This window comes from Schistocerca nitens, chromosome 6, assembly GCF_023898315.1.
Source record: "Schistocerca nitens isolate TAMUIC-IGC-003100 chromosome 6, iqSchNite1.1, whole genome shotgun sequence".
NCBI classification, from domain to species: domain Eukaryota; kingdom Metazoa; phylum Arthropoda; class Insecta; order Orthoptera; family Acrididae; genus Schistocerca; species Schistocerca nitens.
In genome coordinates this window covers 77,946,809-77,970,097 of record NC_064619.1, presented here as the reverse complement: position 1 = coordinate 77,970,097, position 23,289 = coordinate 77,946,809, and the positions used below count along the sequence as shown (strand labels likewise).

The 23,289-nt window shown below is 45.5% G+C and overlaps 1 protein-coding gene across 1 annotated transcript in view; it reads right to left on the bottom strand.

Annotated features, from left to right (window-relative positions):
• LOC126263235 (general odorant-binding protein 70-like) overlaps nucleotides 1-23,289 on the bottom strand; it is a 146,159-nt gene that overhangs the window by 6,929 nt on the left and 115,941 nt on the right. The window contains exons 5-6 of the mRNA XM_049960318.1: nucleotides 21,789-21,836; nucleotides 5,437-5,581 (exon numbers count right to left, since the gene is read on the bottom strand). Coding sequence (XP_049816275.1) covers nucleotides 5,437-5,581; nucleotides 21,789-21,836 — 193 coding nt within the window. The remainder of the gene's footprint in view (nucleotides 1-5,436; nucleotides 5,582-21,788; nucleotides 21,837-23,289) is intronic.

Sequence of the window (23,289 nt, the reverse complement as noted above, 5' to 3'; positions counted from 1 at the left end):
GGAGGGGTTAGTTTAAGTAGTGTGTGGCCTCAGCAGTTTGGTCCCTTAAAAATTGACACGCATTTGAACATTTTGGAACAGATGCTCACTATACAAGTCAGAATCAAACAGTTTCATTCTGACTTGTAATGTGAGCATATGCAAGTTGTGACATTATCTGCCGTCACTGTGTGATACACGTATTCACCACATTTAGATGGCTGTCACTAAGATCAGGCACTTTCAGTGCAGCCTCAACATGTCAGGCTTGAGACTGAACCAGCCGGTTTGAAATTAGTCTCCAAAATATACATAGGTACTGCAACTATGGTAGATTTATAATACAACCTACATGAAACAAAGGATTACTAGTCATACATCAACGAAACGTTGAAACTAGATAGTCAGTTTTTTTGTTTCGCCTTTTTTGCAGTACTTTCTCCCGATGTAGGCTTTTGCTTTTTTCTGTACGCGTTGTGAAAGGCTACATATAATTTCTGCCGTGAAAGCCTTGTAAATTTAGTATTTTATTGTTATGACGTCTTTCTCGTGTTAATTCCGACTCTCTAATGTTCTTTATTTCAAGTTATTTTCTTATTTCTATAGGCTATGCTATTCTCTATTTCTTTTTCCACTAATATAGAAATATTTTGTGTCGTTCGCCCATTATCATTCGTTGGTAAGAGGCGACCAAAGAAGAGTAATCTTCGCTTTCCTATTACCTATGAGATTTTCTCTGTATTTTCGTAGATCTCTTAATTATTTCTTATTTTCAAACCAACTGCGGTTTACTTGCGGCAGTTGTTCTTCTAATAGTCTTTCATTCAGCTGTCTGTGTTCTGTCCATTTCATAGTTTATAATGAAGCATTCAGATGCGTACAAACAATCTTGTGTTACCACTGTGCTGTAGTGTTCTAATTCTTTTATTAAGTATTCATTTCGTCGTGTAGATTTTATTGTCTGACCGTATCCTTCTTCCAGTTTAAGAAAAACTCACATCTCTTGCTAATTCTCCTAATACATTGTGCTGCATGGTTTCTCCAAGAGCCGGCCGGTGTGGCCGTTCGGTTCTAGGCGCTTCAGTCTGGAACCGCGCGACCGCTACAGTCGCAGGTTCGAATCCTGCCTCGGGCAGGGATGTGTGATGTCCGTAGGTTAGTTAGGTTTAAGTAGTTCTGAGTTCTAGGGGACTGATGACCTCAGATGTTAAGTCCCATAGTGCTCAGAGCCATTTGAACAATTTTATCCAAGATTTTTAAATTTCCTAAAAATAAATGTGTGTGAGTTCTTAAGGGACCAAACTTCAGAGGTCATCGGTCTCTAGACTTACACACTACTTAAACTAACCTGTGCTAAGAACAACAGCACAACACCCCCGCCCCCCCACAATGCCCGAGGGATGGAGTCCGGGGGGGGGGGGGTGCGAAGTGTCAGTGACATGGCGCCTCTAACCGCGCGGATATTTTTCCGAACTCGGTCTGTTTTACCTGTTGTGTTACTACGTATGTTGATGCATTGTTTATATTTTTCATGAAATCTGCTTTTCGAATAGAAACTCTGTTATCATTTCTACTCGCTATTATTTTCAGGAGATTTGTTTGAGTAACTGCATCTGTAAGAGTTTGTGAAAGTATTACAAAATGGCATTTAAAAGACAGGCAATCTGTTTCAATTTCATTCGAATTTCTTCTTAGAGTTAGTGGTGATAAGCCCCACCCCCTCTCCCTACCACCAGTTAAATTTCAAGTGGCTGAGATACTTTACCCGCCAACTATCGCTAGACTCACTTGTGCTGCTCCTCGTTACTTTCGCCTTTATGTGGTTTACACTCAATCCATATTCTATGCTCATTACGCCATCCATTCCATTGTGCAGGTCCTGCAGTTTTTCATTACTTTCACTGAGTGTAGCCATACCATCAGCGAATCTCTACCCAGAGATTGATTAGGACACTGGACTCGAATTCTGGAGGACGACGGCAGGAGTAAATATGAAAAGCTTAAGGTAGCAAATAGTTGCATATCGCTTCTGGCGGACTGGCCAGAGTATGCTAGAAGATGTGATGGTGGTAAAATGGGGGAGCAGCTGGCAGTAGTAACTATGACTCTCTTGAGGCACTTGAGAACGGGGAGCGGAGAGGTCGCCGCCCAACGCGGGCGACGCGGCTGCGCCAGCCAATGACGCAGCTGAGGACTTCGCGGCCGACACCACCGGGTCGCCGCCGGAGGGCTTGACTGACGCCACCATCTGGGAGCATATAGCGGGGCTACCCGCATCCGCTCAGCGCTTCTCGGCCCTTGACCGTGTCATCAGTCTGGGGCCGGGGACGCCGACTGACGTCATCCTGGGCATGCTCCCGAGTGCGCTTGCGTCGGTCGGGTCCAGAGGGGAGAGGACGAGAACGCAGAGGTCGCGCCAGCCACCGAAGCGGCCGCCTGTAGGGACGCCGCAGCCGAAGCGCAAACCGCGCCGTTGGGGCTACGCGAAGATGCAGGATGCCTTCCAAAGGTCGCGCGCGCGCTGCGTTCTTGGAGGGCACCCTGCTGCAGCCACCACCCAACATTCCCTGTCTGCTGGACTTCTGGGCGGACCTCTTCACGAAGAAGCCCATTTCCACTGCAGGCTTCATCCGTGACCGCCTCCTCCCGCACTCGGAGCCTGTGGGGGGCCAATCACCGCCGAGGAGGTCGCAGCCGCCTTGCCGCCCAGGGGATCAGCAGCGGATCCGGACGAGCTGACTCCTGCTGAGCTGCGGCGCCTGCCGCACGAAGTCCTTCTTAAGCTTATGAACCTCTTCCATCTGGCCAGAGCCCTTACCGAGCGTCTGCCTCGCGCGCGCACGTCCCTTCTCCCCAAAACGGCTGCACCAACATTTACCGCTGACTTTCGCCTCATTACAGTCTGCTCAGTGCTGGCGTGGAACTTCCACAAGGTTCTCGCGTCGCGCCTGATGCTTACGTACGCTGTGGACGAACGTCAGTGGGCATTCATCCCTCAGGATGTGATGTTGAAGAACACCTTCATCCTGGACACTGCTCTCACCTACGCAGTCCGCTCCTGCCGCTCTGTCTTTGTGGCGTCGATCGACGTTTCTAAAGCGTTCGATTCGGTGGATCATGCCGCCCTTCGCCCTGTGCTGAGGGCTCATGGCCTGCTGCTTTATTGAATACGTCGAGCGGTGCTACGAGTGCAGTGCGACGGTGATAGCGGGCGGCGCCGCCGTGGGCGTGTCTGTGCAGCCTTCATGGTGCGTCCGTCAGGGCGATCCGCTCTCCCTCCTCCTGTTCAACTTTATGGTGGACTATGTTTTAGGTAAACTCTCCCCTCCCACATCGGGGCTCAGATTCTCGGTCGCAGAGTCAACGCTGCGGCCTTTGCAAATGACATCCTGTTGTTCGCGTCGACTCCGAGGGGCCTGCAGTCCCTCATAGATGCAGCTGTCGCAGCCCTCGCACCCCTGGGGCTGCAGATCAACGCCCGGAAGTGTTTTACCCTCGCCTTGGTCGCGTCTGGGCGCGAAAAGAAGGTGAAGGTGGACGGCGACGTCACCTTCAAGGCAAGCAAAACCACCGTGCCTGCCCTGCACGTGGGTGAGACCTTCCGGTACCTGGGGCTGCAGTTCTCCACCTTGGGTCGCTGCATCTTCAACCCCCGACGCCACCAGGGGGAACAGCTGGATGTCACCTCCCGAGCTCCGCTGAAGCCGCAGCAGCGCCTCTACGCTCTCGTCAACGTACTTCTCCCTGGCCTGTACCATGGGCTGGCCCTTAGCGGCACCCAGGTGGGTGTCCTGAAGTCGGCGGACATCTCTATCAGGGCCGCCATAAGGAGATGGTTCCGCCTCCCGGCGGACACTCCCCTGGGCTACTTCCACGCTCCTGTTGCCCAGGGGGGCCTCGGCATCCCATCATGCCACTGGATGGGGCCAACCCTCCGTCGTTCCCGTCTCCTGGGGCTGAAGAAGAGAGGGCCAGCCTTCGACGGTGCAGGCCTGGACGAAGTGCAGCGTGAGATCGAGTTGCTGGATCGGCACCTGACGTGGGAAGGCCACCTCCTCAAATCGTCAACGCAGGTTGGAGAGATGTGGGCCACACGCCTGCACATCGCCATCGATGGTGCGGCGCTGTCGGCATCCGCTGCAGTCCGAGGGCAGCATCAGTGGGTCACCGACACCAGTCGACTACTATCTGGGCGTGACTAGATCGACGCCCTCCGCGCCTGCATCAACGCCTTCCCGTCGGTCACGGTGCAGTCGGGGACGTGAGGCGGACACCAGATGTCGTGCAGGCTGCTAGGCCGTCGAGACCGCCAACCACGTCCTACAGCCCTACTACAGAACGCACAGGTCCCGAGTCAAGCGACATGACGCAATCGTGCGGTATGTCGCTCGTGGGCTAGTGCAGAGGGGCTTCAACGCCTCCATGGAGCCCCACCTCCGAACACCTGAGGGACAACGCAAGCCTGACGTGGTGGCGGTAAAAGATGGCATCGGCTGAGTGATAGACGCCCATCTTCGGCTCGACTGGAGTCACACACAGAAGGCAGCCTACTACAACACGCCGTCCATCCGGCGTGCAATCTCCAAACTGCAACGAGACGTGCAGGAGGTGACAGTATCCACAGCGACGTTGAACTGGAGGGGGACGTGGCCTCCTGCGTCGGCGAGGGACCTCATCAACCTGGGGTTCCGACCCCGAGAGCTGGCGGTCCTAAGCACCAGACTCCTGCAGAGCTGCCGCATCAGCTACCGAATTTTCGAGCAGATGACGGCGAATAGGCTGATGCCACGCGCCGGCGACGGGTAGTGTGCTGGATATTCTTAATTCCCTGACTCCTGGGGACTTTCACAGGAGGAATATCTTCTTTATTCTTTTTCTTCTTCTCTCATTTATGTGTTTTTCTTCCTTTCCTAATTTGGTGTATCGCCCATGTAAGTCCCCACTTCGGTGGTGGACATGGTGAGGTATTGAACACCTATGTATAGCATATCTACCATTCTGTATATATATGTATTGTTTATTCTTCGGAATAAAGACGGCTTAAATAGCCAAATGCCTCGTCACCAGGCGAAATAAATCACCAGAGTCGAGGAGTACCTGGCAGGAGTAAGTATGATAACCTTAAGGTGACCAAACAATTGCGAATCACTTATGGCGAACTGGACACAGTAAGCTTGCAAATGAAGCTTGAAAATGAAAATGAACCTCTCTTTTACTTCCGACATTCCACCCTACTCTTCAGTCTGTATAAAGACTGCATACCCGTGTTATACAGCTTTCTAATAGGAGAGTTGGCATGACTATCGTAAATTTTGGAAGTTATATTTGGGGCAGAGGGGAGGGTGGTCAGAGAGAGAGAGGGAGACGGAGAGAGAGAGATAGAGAGAGGAAGGGACGGAGGGAGGGTGGGAGGCAGAGAGGGAGGGAGAGAGGTGGGGAGGGAGACGGCAGACTTACCGCCATTGTCGGGCAGCAGTGACCTGCTGGCGGCCGAGCATCGCCTGACCGCGTCCGCCGTGGCGTTCAGGTACCGCGAGTCTTTGGCGCCGTCAGAGAACAGCCGCATCGCGCCCAGCTCCGCCAGCGCCAGCTTGCTGCCCGTCTGCAAACAACAACAACTACAGTAACAACAGGTAGTCTCGCCACCGCGTCGTACTGTCCAGCACACAGCGCCGCAAAAACAGCAAAACGTTTCGTAACAACCAACACCAGAAATATACATCATCCTATCAAAAGTACCCGGACTAAGGACATTAGTGTGCGATGTATCCATCCTTCGCTTTATGACGGCTTGAAATCTGCTGGGGACTTTTTCAGTGAGGTGTCTGACTGTCTGTACGAGCCGCAGCCCACGCTTCCTCAAGAGTCGGAACTAGACAAGGTGGTGACAGTGGAAGCTGGGGCTGGAGTGATATCTACGCTGTAGTTCATCCCAAAGGTGTTCCATTGAGTTCATTTCTGTACTCTGGGCAAGCCAGTCTATTTCAGGAATGTTATTGTCAACAAACCATTGCCTCAAATATACTTCTTTATGACAGGGTGTATTGTCACATTGACGCAAACAATTATCATGTCCGAAATGTTCCTCTGATCTACGCAGTACACATTCAAGTTAAACGTGTTTATATACTTCCGTCCCTAGCGTTTTCCTGAGCGCAATAAAGGGATCACAATCTAATACAAAATATGCCGCCATACGGTAGCGCCACCTGCTCTGTACTACATCGTTGTCACTACACTTGATGGCAGGTCATATTCTCCACACACTTGCCAAGCCGAAGCATTTCTATCAGACTGACACATGGAATGGAGTGATTCACCACTCCAGATCACTCGTTTCCAGTCCGGTAGCGTCACACTTTACTTCACCTCGAGCATCGCTTACCACTGACTACACAGATGTATTGCTTCTGAGGAGCTCCTCTATCGTTGTATCCATTTTTTTTAACTCTTTGCACATAATCTTTGTGCTAGCTAGACTGCTAGAAGTACTCTAAAGAGCACTAACGATTCCCATAACTGATTTCATGCGAATTTTTACTACCACCCTCCACAATACTCGAAGGTCCCTATCCACCAGAATACGAAGTCTGTTTCGTCTTGGTTCAGCTGTGATTTTTCCTTCCCGTTTCCACCACTTCACATTCAAATAATTGTTAGTCGCCTTGGGCCGGTTTATCAGGGCTGGAACGTCCCTGACGTACCTGTTACTTCCAGCGCATTCCAACGACTAGTCCACGTCAGAATTCACGATACATTCAATTGTTCTTTTGCTATACTGGCAGCACAATACTCCCCTCCTTTTATGCTGAAGGGTCGGCCTCTCTTGACATGCACTTATAGTTTCGCATTACTTACAGCTGTGCGGATACTTTGGAACAGTTGGTATAAGTGGCTAGATTTCCGGTGTCACAATCGCTTAACGCATAGAATTTCTGATTGTGGTACTACGTCGCATTGTACGAGCGTTGTTCAACAAGTAATTACGCTGTTTTTTCTTTTCTTTTACACAGTTCAAATTTGATATTTTTTGTACTTTTACGATGGATGGAATAGTAGTAGTGAACGATAAGAACACCGTCTATGCGAGGCACTGATTGCGAGCAACGTGCTGTAATTGATTTTTAGTTGCGGAAAAAGGAAGTATGCTCAATATCCATAAACGTTTGTGCAGTGTTTGGTGGTCACACGGTCCATAGGAGTAGTGTTGGACGGTGGGTAAAGCGAGTTAGAGAGTCAGGACGTGCAGAAAACTCAGCTCTATGATCCGCCTCGATCGGGAGATGCAGCACCGACAATACTTACAACGTGGTAATCCTCACGGATGCCATTATTCGTCCAGACCAGCACATCGCAACTCAACAGTTGGCCTTGCCGCTATCGATCAGCATCGGAAAACCGTGTGCAACAATTCACTTTTGGATATTCGAAGGTATGCAGGCGACGGATTTCACGAAACTTCACAACAGAGGCCAGTCGTGAGACTTTTCCAACATGGATAGTTACACGTATTGAAACATGGGTGTGTCACTTTTCGCAGGAACCAAAATGACTGTCGACGGAGCGGCACCGACCGCAATCACCAAAAAAAGGCAACTGTCTCTGTCGGAAAAGTGATGGTGAAAATTTTTGGGATAGTGATGGTGTCATTCTTGAGGATGTGTTGCCATAAGGGTCAGAGCAAACTCAAAAAACATTTCTCATTGTTCAGTCTGAAAAGGATTGAAAGGAAATCTTGCTCCAATATGGCAGTGCACTACCACACACACTTCTCAGGAACGGGGAATACATCCCCAAACTGGGTTGGACTCCATTGTCTTATGAACCTAGTGGCCGAGACCTGTGGATCTAAGAAACAGCTGTAGGACCAAACAAATCAAAATTGTGAAATAATTAGCAAACTGGATCATGCAAAGGAAACAAGACCCATGACATCTGTGAGAAATGAAAAAAAAAGCGTCTGGAGCAAATATATGAGGAAAGTACCAATAAGCTGCTCTATGTGTGATTTTAAGTTTACAAACAAACAAGTAAAATAAGTGAAGAAATATTACGGACTGTATAAATAGGTGACATTTCTAAGTAGACAAGCAACATTTTGTTTCCTAAGCGGTAATGTACAAGTGACTGAATCCAAGATAAAGTTTTGACTGAAATACGTAAATAACGCACAAATCAATGGAACAAATATAGGTCTTACTGTAGCTATTTTGTGAATTTTTGTTACAGCCTCTTTAGTGCTTAAACGATACCCACTAGCTGGCCTGCGGTAACATGCCTACCTCTTTTCCAGTGTTAAAATGGGTAATAAACATATTCTGAGAAAGAACTGTTGTAGATGTACGACAAATTTTGTAACTCTAGTATTAAAATAGATATCCTTAATAACCGCGCCATTAGCAGAACGATTCGCGTCTTACAAACATTTGCAATGCTACAGATATGAATACTGGGGTAAACATAATGTAGGGAAGTTCGATAGGTAAACAACAACTTTTTTTTAGAAAAACAAAATGAAAAACCTATCAGTAACTGAATCTTGCTTTCAAGATGTAGTACACAACTATATACTACAATGAAGCACCAATGAAACTGGTACAGGCATGCGTATTCAAATACAGAGATGTGTAAACAGGCTTCATACGGCGCTGCTGTCGACAACGCCTGTATAAGACAACAAGGGCATGGCGCAGTTATTAGATCGGCTACTGTTGCTACAATGGTGGGTTACCAAGATTTAAGTGATTCTGAACGTGGTGTTATAGTCGGTGCACGAGCGATGGGATACAGCATCTCCGAGTTAGTGATGAAGTGTGGACTTCCCGTACGACCATTTCATGAGTGTGCCGTGAATACCAGGAATTCGGTAAAACATCAAATCTCCGTCAACGATTTGGCCGGAAAAAGATTCTACATGAACAGAATCAACGACGACTGAAGAGAATCGTTCAACGTGACAGAAGTGCAAACCTTCCATAAATTGCTGCAGATTTCAGAGCTGGGTCATCAATAAGTGTCAGCGTAAGAACCATTCAACGAAACAGCATCGATATGGACTTTCGGAGCCGAAAGCTCACTTGTGTACTCTTGATGACTGCACGACACATAGCTTTTTACACTTCACGTGGTCCCGTCAACACCGACACTGGATTTTTGATAACTGGAAAGATGTTGCCTGGTCGGACGAGTCTCGTTTCAAATTGTGCAGAGCGGATGGACGTGTACGGGTATAGAGATAACCTCATGAATCCATGGACCCTGCATGTCACCTGGCGGAGTCTCTGTAACGTCATGGGGCGTGTGCAGTTCGAGTGATATGGGACTCCTGATACGTCTAGATGCGACTCTGACAGGTGACACGTGCGTAAGCATCCTGTCTGATCACCTGCATCCATTCATGTCAATTGTGCATTTCGACAGACTTGGACAGTTCCAGCAGGACAATGCGACACCCCACACGCCCAGAATTCCTACAGAGTGGCTCCGTGAACACTATTCTGAGTTTAAACACTTCCACTGGCAGCCGAACTCCCCAGACGCGAACATTATTGAGCATATCTGGGATGTCTTGCAACGTGTTGTTCATAAGTTATGTCCACCTCCTCGTTTCCTTACGGATTTATGGACAGCCCCGCAGGATTAATGGTGTCAGTTCTTTCCAGCATTACTTCACACGTTAGTCGAGTCCATGCCTCGTCGTGTTGTGGCACTTTTGTGTGTGCGCGGGCAGGTGTACCAGTTTCTTTGGCTCTTCTGTGTATACAGCCTATAGTGTCAGGCAGAAAATTCATTGACTTGGCAGTTATTAGTTTACAGCCGTATGTCACAACTGAATGAAAAAAAAAATTTCCTCCCATACGCGTTTTGCCTTTATTATTTGCAAGGAATCTTCAGTGGCCTGGAATATATACATATTTATGTTTAAACTATTTTGTTTTAGGTTTTTGGCCCTTTACATGTTGGTCAGAAGCAATATGGAAAGCCTGTAAGGGTACTGCAGGGGCCCGCATCTCGTGGTCGTGCGGTAGCGTTCTCGCTTCCCACACCCGGGTTCCCGGGTTCGATTCCCGGCGGGGTCAGGGATTTTCTCTGCCTCGTGATGGCTGGGTGTTGTGTGATGTCCTTAGGTTAGTTAGGTTTAAGTAGTTCTAAGTTCTAGGGGACTGATGACCATAGATGTTAAGTCCCATAGTGCTCAGAGCCATTTGAACCCTTTGGTACTGCAGGGACAGTTGTGCTGAGAAACAGTTGTCTAGAAAAAATCCGATACGTGTTATTTAGGATCGACGTCAGCCAACCAGGTCGCCACCCACGCAGAATCACGCTCCCTACCAGTGATAGCGTCGCCATACGTGTTCGTTTGGTTTCCGCAAATTGATAAAAACGTAATTTTGCTCACCTACCTTAAATATATGACTTCCGAGAAAGCCACATTTTGACTGGTGATGAGCATTCGAACAAATGGTAACTCATGGACTCACAGATTGTCTATTACCGCGTTTTAGCTCGTGAAAGTGCTTCATTGACGGGAATCATCCTGATTAGGTAACTTCAGTGCTACATAGCTCGGAAACGGTGCAACGTATCAAATCTTTTTTAATCATTGTTTCCCAGTATGTTATGGTTGTATTCTGCAGTGCTGTGTTGACTTGTGATTGTGTCTATTAGATGAAGCAAGGTTGATTGTAAAGGACAGCAAGGAGGGATGCGATGCATGCATCAGAAACCGAAGAGAATATAAATTCTGAATAATCTTATTATTTCTTTAAGAGAAGAAGTATGAGGTAAGAGTGCAGGATTGCGCAGGTAGTGTGTCGGAATGATTATTGTCAGCTAATTAACTTGCTCGGTGTTGAAAGAAAGACCACCCCACTTCCCAGAGCCATGCATTAACATATTAATTGACCAAGCTGCTTGATTTTTACAGAAAATCTGTTAACGTTGTACCCTCTTTAAATCACAGTTCACGTTCTTGAGTATAGTATTGTTCAGACCTACATTATGGTTGGTTGGTTTGTGGGATTGAAGGGACCAGACTCCTACATTATGTGTGAAGATCACGCAAATATTTACTCTGTCTTTTTGAATACATACTTCATTCTAAAATCGTTGTCTTTGAATATCATTTCATACTAATAGTTACGGACCCCATCCCATTGTTTACCATTACGTTTTACCTCATTGTACCATGTGGTATGATGCATTTTGAGTATAGTTTGGAAATTTTATCAGGAATAGAAATCTAGCTTAGCCGCTGCTTCCTTGCTGCTTGCTATTTGCTGTTGTGCTTTCGATAAATCTGCAACAATGTTGTCAAGATGCGAGGTAAGTGGAAATTCTCGGTCGCAGGTTCGAATCCTGCCTCGGGCATGGATGTGTGTGATGTCCTTAGGTTAGTTAGGTTTAAGTAGTTCTATGTTCTAGGGGACTGATGACCTCAGAAGTTAAGTCCCATTGTGCTCAGAGCCATTTGAACCATTTACGCGGAAATTTTGATTAGGGCCTGTTAACTGTTTTACTTCAGTTGGGCATTAAATTTAACGACAAGTTGCATTCAGAACAGTTACAGTTCAATTCCAATAACGTTCTGTTTAGTAAAAGATTGGCATACGAGTTTAAGCTGGATAATAGTTCGTGGGTACATAGTTTTGGTAATACGTAGAATTTTATAGAGCAGGAGGTGAATCTGTGCTATATTTCAGACAGAAGTTAATATAGTGGGGAGGTTACACAGTATTCATTATTTTTTCTTGAAAACTATGCAACTGGCTGCGTTGTCTTTTATTTCGAAATGACGAGGACAGTCACAGCCGTCTCCGGCCTCCTAGAACAATCAGACGGCGGAAATGGATTAAAATTTTGCTAAAGGATAAAAATGTCCCGTCGGGTGTTCTAGTAATAAAAACAGTCCGTACCGCAGTACGTGCAACTCCCGTGACAGCAGCCGGAGGTAAACAAACAACAGGTGATGAAGAAAGCGAGAGCGCTCCACGCTGGGCGGTCGCCTTCGCGTGTCGGCCTTGAGAAGCTCACGCCGTGAAGGAGTGCAGCGGCCCGGCGCTCACAGGCACGCAGCAGACACGCTCACCGCCCCTCCCTATGTCGTGGCACAGCCGAACAGCGAAACACCACAACTCGCAACTGCTGATTTCTGCTTCTCGGTGCCTCTCTCATCATCTCCGAGAGATATCTGTAGGGAGCTACTCGTGCTTCTTCCTTACTGTTCCAGAAACTGCAAGTACGACCACAGCGACTGTTTTAACCAACAAAACAATTCTCTCTGTTGCTGATGCGCTGGGGCGTCCAGAGCGAGATTCGTCATAGACATCCTTTCGGCCATGTTGGAAGAGCATGTACCACTTGTAAACTTTTTTTTTTTTTCTTAGAGCAGACTCAGCGCATGCCACTGTCAACATTTCAAGTGTTTTAGAGCACTTGATTCCACTTTTCATACAAAAGTTTGGTGCAAATTCTTTGCTCCATTTTTTATAATAATCGAAAATAGCCGAGCGCACTAAAACAGGTCTAACCTTTCTATCTGTCAGAAACAAACGAAGCATACTGTACACTTGAATCTGTAAACATATGTTAGGGACATGTGTACCAACTGCGTAAGTAACGTGAATAAAAGGTCGGTATGTCTAAGAAGCGTGAAGTGCACTTTGAATGTATCCTGATGGCTAAAAGAGCCACGCGCAATTTGAATAAGAAAATGCTATCTGACATTGTGGAAGTAGGCTGTTTAGGTTTTAATGTTGGTAGCGCCACGTAGCGCTCTGTATGAAAATCACTGACTGTGCTGTGTGCGGTCTGTGACTGGTTGTTGTGCAGTTGGGAGGTGAGCCGCCAGCAGTGGTGGATGTGGGGACAGAGATGCCAGAGTTTTAAGAGCGAACGATATGGACGTGTGCGCGTCAGAAAGAGGAAATTTGTAAGACTGGATATCTCGAACTTATATATATATCATAACTTTCGAACACTATTAAGGTAAATACATTGTTTGTTCTCTATCAAAATCTTTCATTTGCTAATTATGCCTATCAGTAGTTAGTGCCTTCAGTAGTTAGTCTTTTATTTAGCTGGCAGTAGTGGCGCTCGCTGTATTGCAGTAGTTCGACTAACGAAGATTTTTTTGAGGTACGTCATTCATGAAGCGTACAGGTTATTGTTAGTCAGGGCCATTCTTTTGTAGGGATTATTGGAAGTCAGATTGCGTTGCGCTAAAAATAGTGTGTCAGTTTAGTGGTGATCAGAATAATTAAGACTACGTTTAGTTTTGCTCAGCTGTTTGAAAATCAAATAACGTAAGAGGTTTACCAGCGCAGTCATTCATAATTTTTCTAAGAGTACGTTTCAGTTGAAATCAACACAAACGATTGGGTCGCCACCAACTCTAGCCACACGAAAAATAGGGGGTTGCGCTGAGTCGGAAAATTACTTAATTTATTCATAAGAAAAACTCACAAAAGAACATTCATTGTAAAGTCACTGATACAGAATGGGATGTAGTTATTAATATGATCCAGGCATTGTTCACGTGAATCAAATACTGAATAAAGTAAAGTGTGCGTGAACACTGTGCATAAGTGCAGCTTTGCAACAACATTCCTGGAAACAAGATCTATTCCAAAGCATTTGTTTTAAATAAAAAAGGGACACTAATTATTGTACCTGTGCGCATAGAAACGGTATCGATGGGCTGACAAGAAAAACTACAAAGTAAATGGCGTAGGTAACGGAGGCGTAGCATCGGTACACTGGATAAGATTGCAGCTAAAATTATTTATTCCTTAAAAGATTGATGTAATGCATCTAAAGACAACTGTTTCCTGGTACCTAAGTTCCATTGCTTGTGAAACGCTGTAAGTTTCACAACAGACTCGTGTGCACACGTGGTTCGCGGGGACACAACATCTACGTACCGTGGCCAAATTTTAGTAACATCGAACCACGCAGTCGCGAACAATTAACATTTTACAAAGGACGCATTTTAATACACAAAGGATAATGGCAGAGTGCCAACAAACTAATATTAAACCATGCGGATGGTTTCCAGCGGACATAAAGTGACGTGACATGAAAATTCACAAAGAAGCAAAAATTACCAGGTTCGTAAAAGATAGAATGGATACACACGCAGTTGCAAGCACACAAACATTCACACTGAACCGAGGGCGTTCCAACATATGCAACACTTTGTGCTACCTTATTCTTACGGATCAAAGTCAAGTCTGCATTAGGAATCAAACTGAAAGTCTGCAAAACCCTTGCATGCCTTGCTGCGACACAGAAAATCAATCTTTATAAGAGGAAACGCGAGACCAAAAGCTAAAAGCTCCCCTCTTGCTATGAGACAACGCACCACCCGGTTAAGTCAACTCACCCTTCTTCGAAGAATGTTCGGCTGCAGACCCTCGGCGAGCTGGAAGCAAACTGCCCGTCTCACACACTCCCCGTCTCCCACGCGACACCGTGGCCGGGAAAACCCATAGATGAGGCTTCCGCCACCAACCTAACACCGGTACCTTCGACACAAGGGGAGAAAACCTCTTTGCCTACCTCAAAATTATAAGGGTTGACTATTCTTTACGACTACCGCTGATTCTCTGCAGCAGACTAAACCACTGTATAGCAAAATGAAACACACCCACATTCATTCACTCACTCATGCCAGAGAGTTCTGTATCATTGTAAAGCAAATAAAATGATAATGAAAGGGGACTACAGGACCCTTTCACAACATAACAGAAAAAAAACATCGCTAATGGAATGTACGTTGCTCGTGCAATTTGAAAACTCATCTCACTTTTTGAACAGCCCTCGTAAAAAGGAGGCGGGGTGTATTGCGTTGTCAGCAGAGAAGCAGTAAAAACAGGGTGAGTCGGTGAGGAGGGCTCACTGGGATAGTCACCGGATGCCATCTCACTGAAAAAATTCTTCTTGGACATTTGAATCCTTTAAATGGTTCAAATGGCTCTGAGCACTATGCGACATAACTGGTGAGGTCATCAGCCGCCTACAACTTAGAACTAATTAAACCTAACTAACCTAAGGACAGCACACACATCCATGCCCGAGACAGGATTCGAACCTGCGACCGTAGCGGTCGCTCGGTTCCAGACTGTAGCGCCTAGAACCGCACGGCCACTCCGGCCGGCTTTGAATCCTTCTAAAGCTGCCCTAGTGAAGTGTTGGCGACGTCATTATGGATACCCTGAAGGAAAACGAAGACCAGGTGGCCCTCATGCATTCAGGTACAGGCATCGTTGAGCATTGCGCAGAGTAATTGTAAAAAATGTCATGAAAATCATCGGAAGGAACCAGTCGTGAGTTCCGAAATGCTGCTAACAGTCCACGAAGCACAATAACTGTGCATAAAAAGATAAACACAGCCTTTCGAAATTCATTCACCAAAGATGAAGTAAATTTCCAGAATTCGAATCAATAACAGCTGCCACCATGAGTACTTAGAAGAAGATATTCTCGGAGTATTGAAGAAACGCACATCACTTATCAAAAGCAAGTCTTCTGGTCCAGACTGTATGCCAAATAGCTTCCTTTCAGCGTGTGCTTATGCAATAGCTCCATACTTAAGAATCATATACAACCGTTCGCTTGTCGAAAGATCCGTAACCGAAGACAGGAAAGTTGCCCAGGTCGCTCCAATATTCAAAAAAAGTAGTAGGAGTAATGCACTAAATTACGGGCCCATATCATTAAAGTCGATATGTAGCTGGATTTTGGAACATGTATTGTGTTTCAATATTACGAACTACCTCAAGCAAAATGGACTATTGAAGCACAGTCAACATGTATTTAGAAAACATCGTTTCTGTGAAACACAGCTAGCTCTTTACTCACACAAATGGTTCAGTGTTATCGACAAGGGGTTTCAAACTGATTCCGTATTTGTAAGTTTCCGGAAGGCTTTTGACCGCAGAATCAGCTTGTAATCAAAAGGCGTTCTTATGGAATATAGTCTGAGATATGCGACTGCATTCGTGATTTCCTATCAGAGAGGTCACAGTTCGTAGCAGCCCATGGAGAATAATCGAGTAAAACAGAAGTGATTTGTGGCGTTCCCCAAGGTAGTGTTATGGGCCCTCTGCTGTTCCTCATCTATATGAACGGTTTAGGAGACAACCTCAGCAGCTGTCTTAGGTTGTTTGCGGATGATGCTGTCGTTATCGTCTAGTAAACTCACCAGAAGATCAAAACAAATTACAAAACGATTTAGAAAATATATCTGAATGGTGCGAAAATTGGCAAGTAACCCTAAATTATGGAAAGTGTGATGTCATCCAAATGAGTGCTAAACGAAATTCGTTAAACCTCGGTTACACGATAAATCAGCCTAATATGAAGGGCGCAAATTCAACTAAATACCTAGGAATTACAATTACAAATAAATTAAATTGAAATGAAAACGCAGAAAATGTCGTGAGCACGCAAACAAAAGACTGCATTTTTTTTTTTGGCAGAACACTTAGAAAATGTAAGAGAGCTACTAAAGGTACTGCCTCCTCTACGCTTGTCCGTCCATTTTTTGGAGAATTGCTGCGCGGTCTGGGACCCCAAAGAGATAGGAATAACGGAGTACATCGTGAAAGTTTTGTATTATCGCGAAATTGGAGAAGGAGTGTCACGGACATGATACAGGATCTAGGATGGACACCATTAAAACAAAGACTTTTCCGTTGCGGCGGAATCTTCTCACGGAATTTCAGTCAGAAAATTTCTCTTCCGAATGCAAAAATTCTTGACGCCGACTTATACAGGGAGAAATGAGCATCATTGCAAAATAAGGGAAATCAGAGGTCGCGCGGAAAGATATACACTATGTCATCAACATACGTTTTTCACATTAGGTGCATTCTGCTGCCACCTACTGCCGGGTACTCCATATCAGCGATCTCAGTAGCGTTTAGACATCGTGAGAGAACAGAATGGGGCGCTCCGCGGAACTCACGTACCTCGAACGTGGTCGGGTGATTGGGTGTTACGTGTGTCATACGTCTGCACGCGAGATTTCCACACTCCTAAACATCCCTAGGCCGACGCCGTGATGTGTAACAGGCAGAGATCTGTCCAGACCATCACACAGGAATTCCAAACTGCACCAGGATCCACTGCAAGTACTATGAAAGTTAGGCGGGAGGTGAGAAAACGTGGATTTCATGATCGAGCGGCTGCTCATAAGCCACACATCACACCCGTAAACATTAAACGACGACTCGCTTGGTGTAGGGAGCCTAAACATTGGACGATTGAATATTGGGAAAACCTTGTCTGGAGTGATGGCGAATCACGGTACACAATCTGACGGTCCGATACCAGGGTGTGGGTATGGCGAATGCCCGGTGAACGTCATCTGCCATCTTGTGTAGTGCCAACAGTAAAATTCGGAGGCGGTGGTGTTTTCGTGTGGTCATATTTTCATGGAGGGTGCTTCCACCCCTTGTTGTTTTGCGTGGCACTATCACAGCACAGGCCTACATTGATGTTTTAAGCTCCTTCTTGCTTCCCACTGTTGAAGAGCAGTTCGGGGATGGCGATTGCATCTTTCCAAAAGTTAGAGCACCTGTTCATAATGGACGGCCTATGGCGGAGTGACTACACGACAATAACATCCTGTAATGGACTGGCCTACTCGGTGTCCTGACCTGAATCCTATAGAACACCTTTGAGATGTTTTAGAACGCAGATTTTGTGCCAGGCCTCATCGACCGACATCGATACCTCTCCTCAGTGCAGCACTCAGTGAAGAATGGGCTGCTATTCCCCAAGAAAACTTCCAGCACATAATTGAACATATGCCAGCGAGAGTGGAAGCTGCCATCAAGGCTAAGGGTGGGCCAACACCATACTGAATTCCAGCATTACCGATGGAGGGCGCCAAAAACTTGGAAGTAATTTTCAGACAGGTGTCCGGATACTTTTGTTCGTCTTTTTCCGCGAACTGTTAGGGAGTAGCACAGTAGAGAACTATTGTGAAGGTGGTTCGATGAACCCTTTGCAGCCACTTAGGTGTGATTTACACAGTATCCATGTACATGTAGATATAGGTGTAGAAAAGGAATTGCAGAGCGGTCGAGCACCCCAATTACGCCAAACGTCTCTTTAGTCAGCACTCAGCGACACTTGAGGTGCTGTGAAGATGAAGGCTCTGGAACGGTGGACGACTGGAATCGAATTATTTGAGGTGATGAGTCACGCTAGGTCTTGTGGCGACACAGTTCAAAGGTTTATGATGGGGGAATCCCTGGAGAACATTCGGAGGCGATTATTTTAAGTATCAGCATGACTGTTCACTCTGCATAAAGCAACATTTGTGAAGAAATACTTTGTGGAAAATAACGTTCCTGAAATAGACCAAGCTGCTCAGGGTCCTGTCTTGTGGGAAATGCTGTATGGTAATGAGAACGTCCAGGAACCCAGCGACTAACATTACAACCTTCTAGGTTTTTGGCTCTCGAGGAAGAATAGTCTGCCATGCTACTTATTTATTTATTTACACGACAAGCTCCGTAGGGCCACATTGAGGAGCAAATCTCCAAAGTCATGGAACGTGTCAGTACATGAAACAACAACATAAAAGTAATAACAGATGAAAATAAAATGTCTATAACCCAGAAAACGTCAATCCATAAGTTTAAGTAAACGCAGTCAACAATACAACAAGAATCAGCTCAATTTTTCAAAAACTCCTAGAAAGAATAGAAGGTGTGTCCCATGAGGAATCTCTCCAGTTTCGATTTGAAAGCACGTCTATTACTGCTAAGATTTTTGACGTCTTGTGGTAGCTTATTAAAATGGATGCAGCAGTATACCGTACACTTTCTTGCACAAGATTCAAGAAAGTCCGATCCAAATGCAGGTTGGATTTCTGCCGAGTTTTAACTGAGGGAAAGCTGCTTATTCTTGGAAATATGCTGATACTGTTAACAAGAAATGACAGTAAAGAATATATGTATTGAGAGGCCCAGACTCGAGAAAAGGGGTCGACAAGAGGTTCGGAAACTTACACCACATATTGTCCGAAACGCCCGTTTCTGAGCCAAAAATATCCTTTTAGGATAGGAAGAGTTACCCCAAAATATAATATCATACGACATAAGTGAATGAAAATAAGCGCAGTAGACTAATTTTCGTGTCGAGCCATCATTTACTTCAGATACCTTTCGAATATTAAAAAGGGCTGCATTAAGTCTTTGTACAAGATCCTGAACGTGGGATTTCCAGGGCAGTTCACTATCTATCTAAACATCTAGAAATTTGAACTGTTCAGTTTCACTTACCAAATGCCGATTCTGTGAAATTAAAACGTCAGGTTTTGTTGATTCGTGTGTTAGAAACTGTAAAAATTGATTCTTATTGTGATTTGGCGTTAGTTTATTTTCTAGAAGTCATGATCTGATATCATGAACTGCACTATTTGAAACGGAGCCAATGTTGCACACTGCATCCTTTACTATCAAGCTAGTGTCTTCAGCAAACAGAAAAATTTTAGAGTTTTACCTGTAAAACTAGATGGCAAATCATTTATATAAATAAGGAGCAGGAGAGATCCCAACACGGATCCTTGGTGCACCCTCCATTTGACCATATCCCAATCAGACCCCACATCATAGCGATTCTCAGCATTGTGAAAAATGACCTTTTTCTGTGCGTTGTTAAAGTAAGAGGTGAACCAGTTGTGAGATACTCCCTGTATTCCGTAATAGTCCATCTTCTGGAGCAATATTTTGTGATCAACACAATCAAACGCCTTAGTTAAATCAAAAAATATGCCTAGCGTTCGAATACTTTCCTTTAAGCCATCCAGTACCTCACAGAGAAAAGAGAATATAGCAGTTCCAGTTGTTAAGTGACTTCTAAAGCCGAACTGTACATTTGATAGCATATAGTGTGATATAAGATGACCAATTTTCCTTACATAGACAGAATTTTAATATCTATAGCGAACACTGATAGTATAGAAATAGGTCTAAAATTGTCTACTTTATGGATTTATCCTTTTTATAAAGCTGCTTTACTACTGAGTACTTCAATCTTTCAGGAAACTGACCATTCCGAAAGGAAAAATTACAAAACTGGCTAAGTACAGGGCTAACATGTGCAGCACATACTTTAATATTGTGATAGTCACTCCAACATATCCATTGCACATGCGTTCAGACACTTCACTGCAAGCGTCCCCAGGAGAGTTCAAGGCATCATAAACGCGGATGGCAGAGAGACCCCATATTAATGACCACTAATATGTGTCCCAGTACATTTGATCAGATAGTGTATATAAGGAACTACATCTCCTGGCTTCCCCTGTTTCTCGTACCTGGATTACCACACTTGACGTTTGGACAGGTGTGGCGGCAGCGTGGTTACATATATGAAAGAGAACACCGATCGTGCCCTAATTCCTGGAACAAGATTTGGCGCTTCCTCTGTGAAAACCATGAGATTTCGTCTCGACCTCGAGAGAACGAAATCGTCTACAATTTGAATGCACGGGAAATAAGTGTTGCATGTTTTTATTCTTATTACTACGTTACGCCATCTCGACGTCTTCCTCATCTTGGGCGTAAGGAATTAGAAATTTTAGATACCTAACTTATGACATCAATTGGAAGTAACCTTTACTATTAGAGGTGGCCCATTTTGTCATTGACTGTATACAATAACGTTCTTTGGTACATTAACTTTTGATAAATATTTTTAATTACATGGAACTGATTGTCTATTGGCATGCAAATGTCTGGAATACGAATAATTCGATATCAAATATTTAATTTTACATTAACAAATGGATATAAAAGGAAAAAGGAAACTGCGAAACAGTACTTATTAGTCTCTCTCTCCATGGGAAAAAAACAGTGTGTGATATATCTTGACAATCTAGAATAATAAGTTGTGTGTTACAAACTTTAAATAGTATTTACATTACAATTTAAAAGATGTTTACTCAGTACTGTCCAGCAGCACCAGCTCAGCTACAGTTATTTAAAAATGAAAATAAATAGTTACAAAAGCAAGAAAGTTTTTTTTTGTCAGGTTACCGGTTTCGGTCTGTTGTAGACCATTTTCAGATCCCACATCATGATGGTAGATGGCAGCCGTTAACGGAGTAGGCACAACGACTCCACGAATCTGACTGCTCAGCAGCAGTTAGTGTTCGTGGAGTCGTAGGGACCGCTCCTTTAACGGCCACCATCTACCATCATGATGTGAGGTCTGAAGATGGTCTACAACAGGCCGAAACCGCCAACCTCACAAAACAAAACACTTTCTTGCTGTCACGACTATTCATTTTCATTTTTTAAGTAATAATGAAACCGCTGTGCTCCAAGAGGTATGTTCTCAAAAATTAGTTTCATGAAAGTTGATCACGAATGAAGGTTTATTTCGATGGACAACTCGACGGCTGCATGTATTACACGCCGGCCAGTACCCTTCACGTAGCAGCAGCAGGCTGAGGACACAGGAAACAGACGGCATCAGATTGAGGCCGCCTCTGGCGACACCGTTATTAGTCTGTCCAGGTGACCGGGTCCGCGGCCGTCACACAGTTGTCCACTCACCGAGGGCTCTGCAAGAAAAGGGCCGCGGCAGGGATCGCGCACGCGGCCCCGTGGCCCAGTTGCCTCTGGTTGCAGACTTGCGGCGACTTTTCGCGGAGTCCGCGGCTGCGCAACCCGCCTGCAGGCGGCACCATTGCGCAACCGGGGACAGCAGCCCACCGACCCGTCCTGCTTGCGCCTGCCTCCCTGTGTTTACCTACAGTGTCAACGCGAGACGCTTTCTCTGCTTACCTGCAGGCGGCCGTGGGGTCCCTTGCGGAAGAGGCAGCTCACCATGCACTGCAACAAAAGAAAGACATGAGTTTCAGAAACGTACATCATCTCCACAACAGACGACCAGAGCAGCGGCTCAGCTGGGTTTTTCACTTAACAGGTAACAAGTTAAAGATTTTCCCAACGCAATAAGAGCAACTTCTGGTAATCTCATCAATGTTAATCGATATACAGGTTGTTACAAAAAGGTACGGCCAAACTTTCAGGAAACATTCCTCACACACAAAGAAAGAAAATATGTTATCTGGACATGTGTCCGGAAACGCTTACTTTTCATGTTAGAGCTCATTTTCTTACTTCTCTTCAAATCACATTAATCATGGAATAGAAACACACAGCAACAGAACGTACCAGCGTGACTTCAAACCGGCCGCGGTGGTCTCGCGGTTCTAGGCGCTCAGTCCGGAACCGCGCGACTGCTACGGTCGCAGGTTCGAATCCTGCCTCGGGCATGGATGTGTGTGATGTCCTTAGGTTATTTAGGTTTAAGTAGTTCTAAGTTCTAGGGGACTGATGACCACAGATGTTAAGTCCCATAGTGCTCAGAGCCAGCCGTGACTTCAAACACTTTGTTACAGGAAATGTTCAAAATGTCCTCTGTTAGCGAGGATACACGCATCCACCCTCCGTCTCATGGAATCCCTGATGCGCTGATGCAGCTCTGGAGAATGGCGTACTGTATCACAGCCGTCCACAATACGAGCACGAAGAAAATGGTTGAAATGGCTCTGAGCACTATGGGACTTAACAGCTATGGTCATCAGTCCCATAGAACTTAGAACTACTTAAACCTAACCAACCTAAGGACATCACACAACACCCAGTCATCACGAGGCAGAGAAAATCCCTGACCCCGCCGGGAATCGAACCCGGGAATCCGGTCGTGGGAAGCGAGAACGCGACCGCACGACCACGAGCTGCTGCCTCCAGCACGAAGAGTCTCTACATTTGGTACCGGGGTTTCGTAGACAAGAGCTTTCAAATGCCCCCATAAATGAAAATCAAGAGGGTTGAGGTCAGGAGAGCGTGGAGGACTTGGAATTGGTCCGCCTCTACCAAACCATCGGTCACCTAATCTGTTGCTGAGAAGCGTACGAACACTTCGACTGAAATGTGCAGGAGCTCCATCGTGCATGAACCACATGTTGTGTCGTATTTGTAAAGGCACATGTTCTAGCAGCACAGGTAGAGTATCCCGTATGAAATCATCATAACGTGCTCCATTTAGCGTAGGTGTAAGAATATGGGGCCCAATCAAGACATCACCAACAATGCCTGCCCAAACGTTCACAGAAAATCTGTGTTGATGACGTGATTGCACAACTGCGTGCGGATTCTCGTCAGCCCACACATGTTGATTGTGAAAATTTACAATTTGATCACGTTTGAATGAAGCCTCATCCGTAAAGAGAACATTTACACTGAAATGAAGATTGAAAACATTGATGGATGAACCATA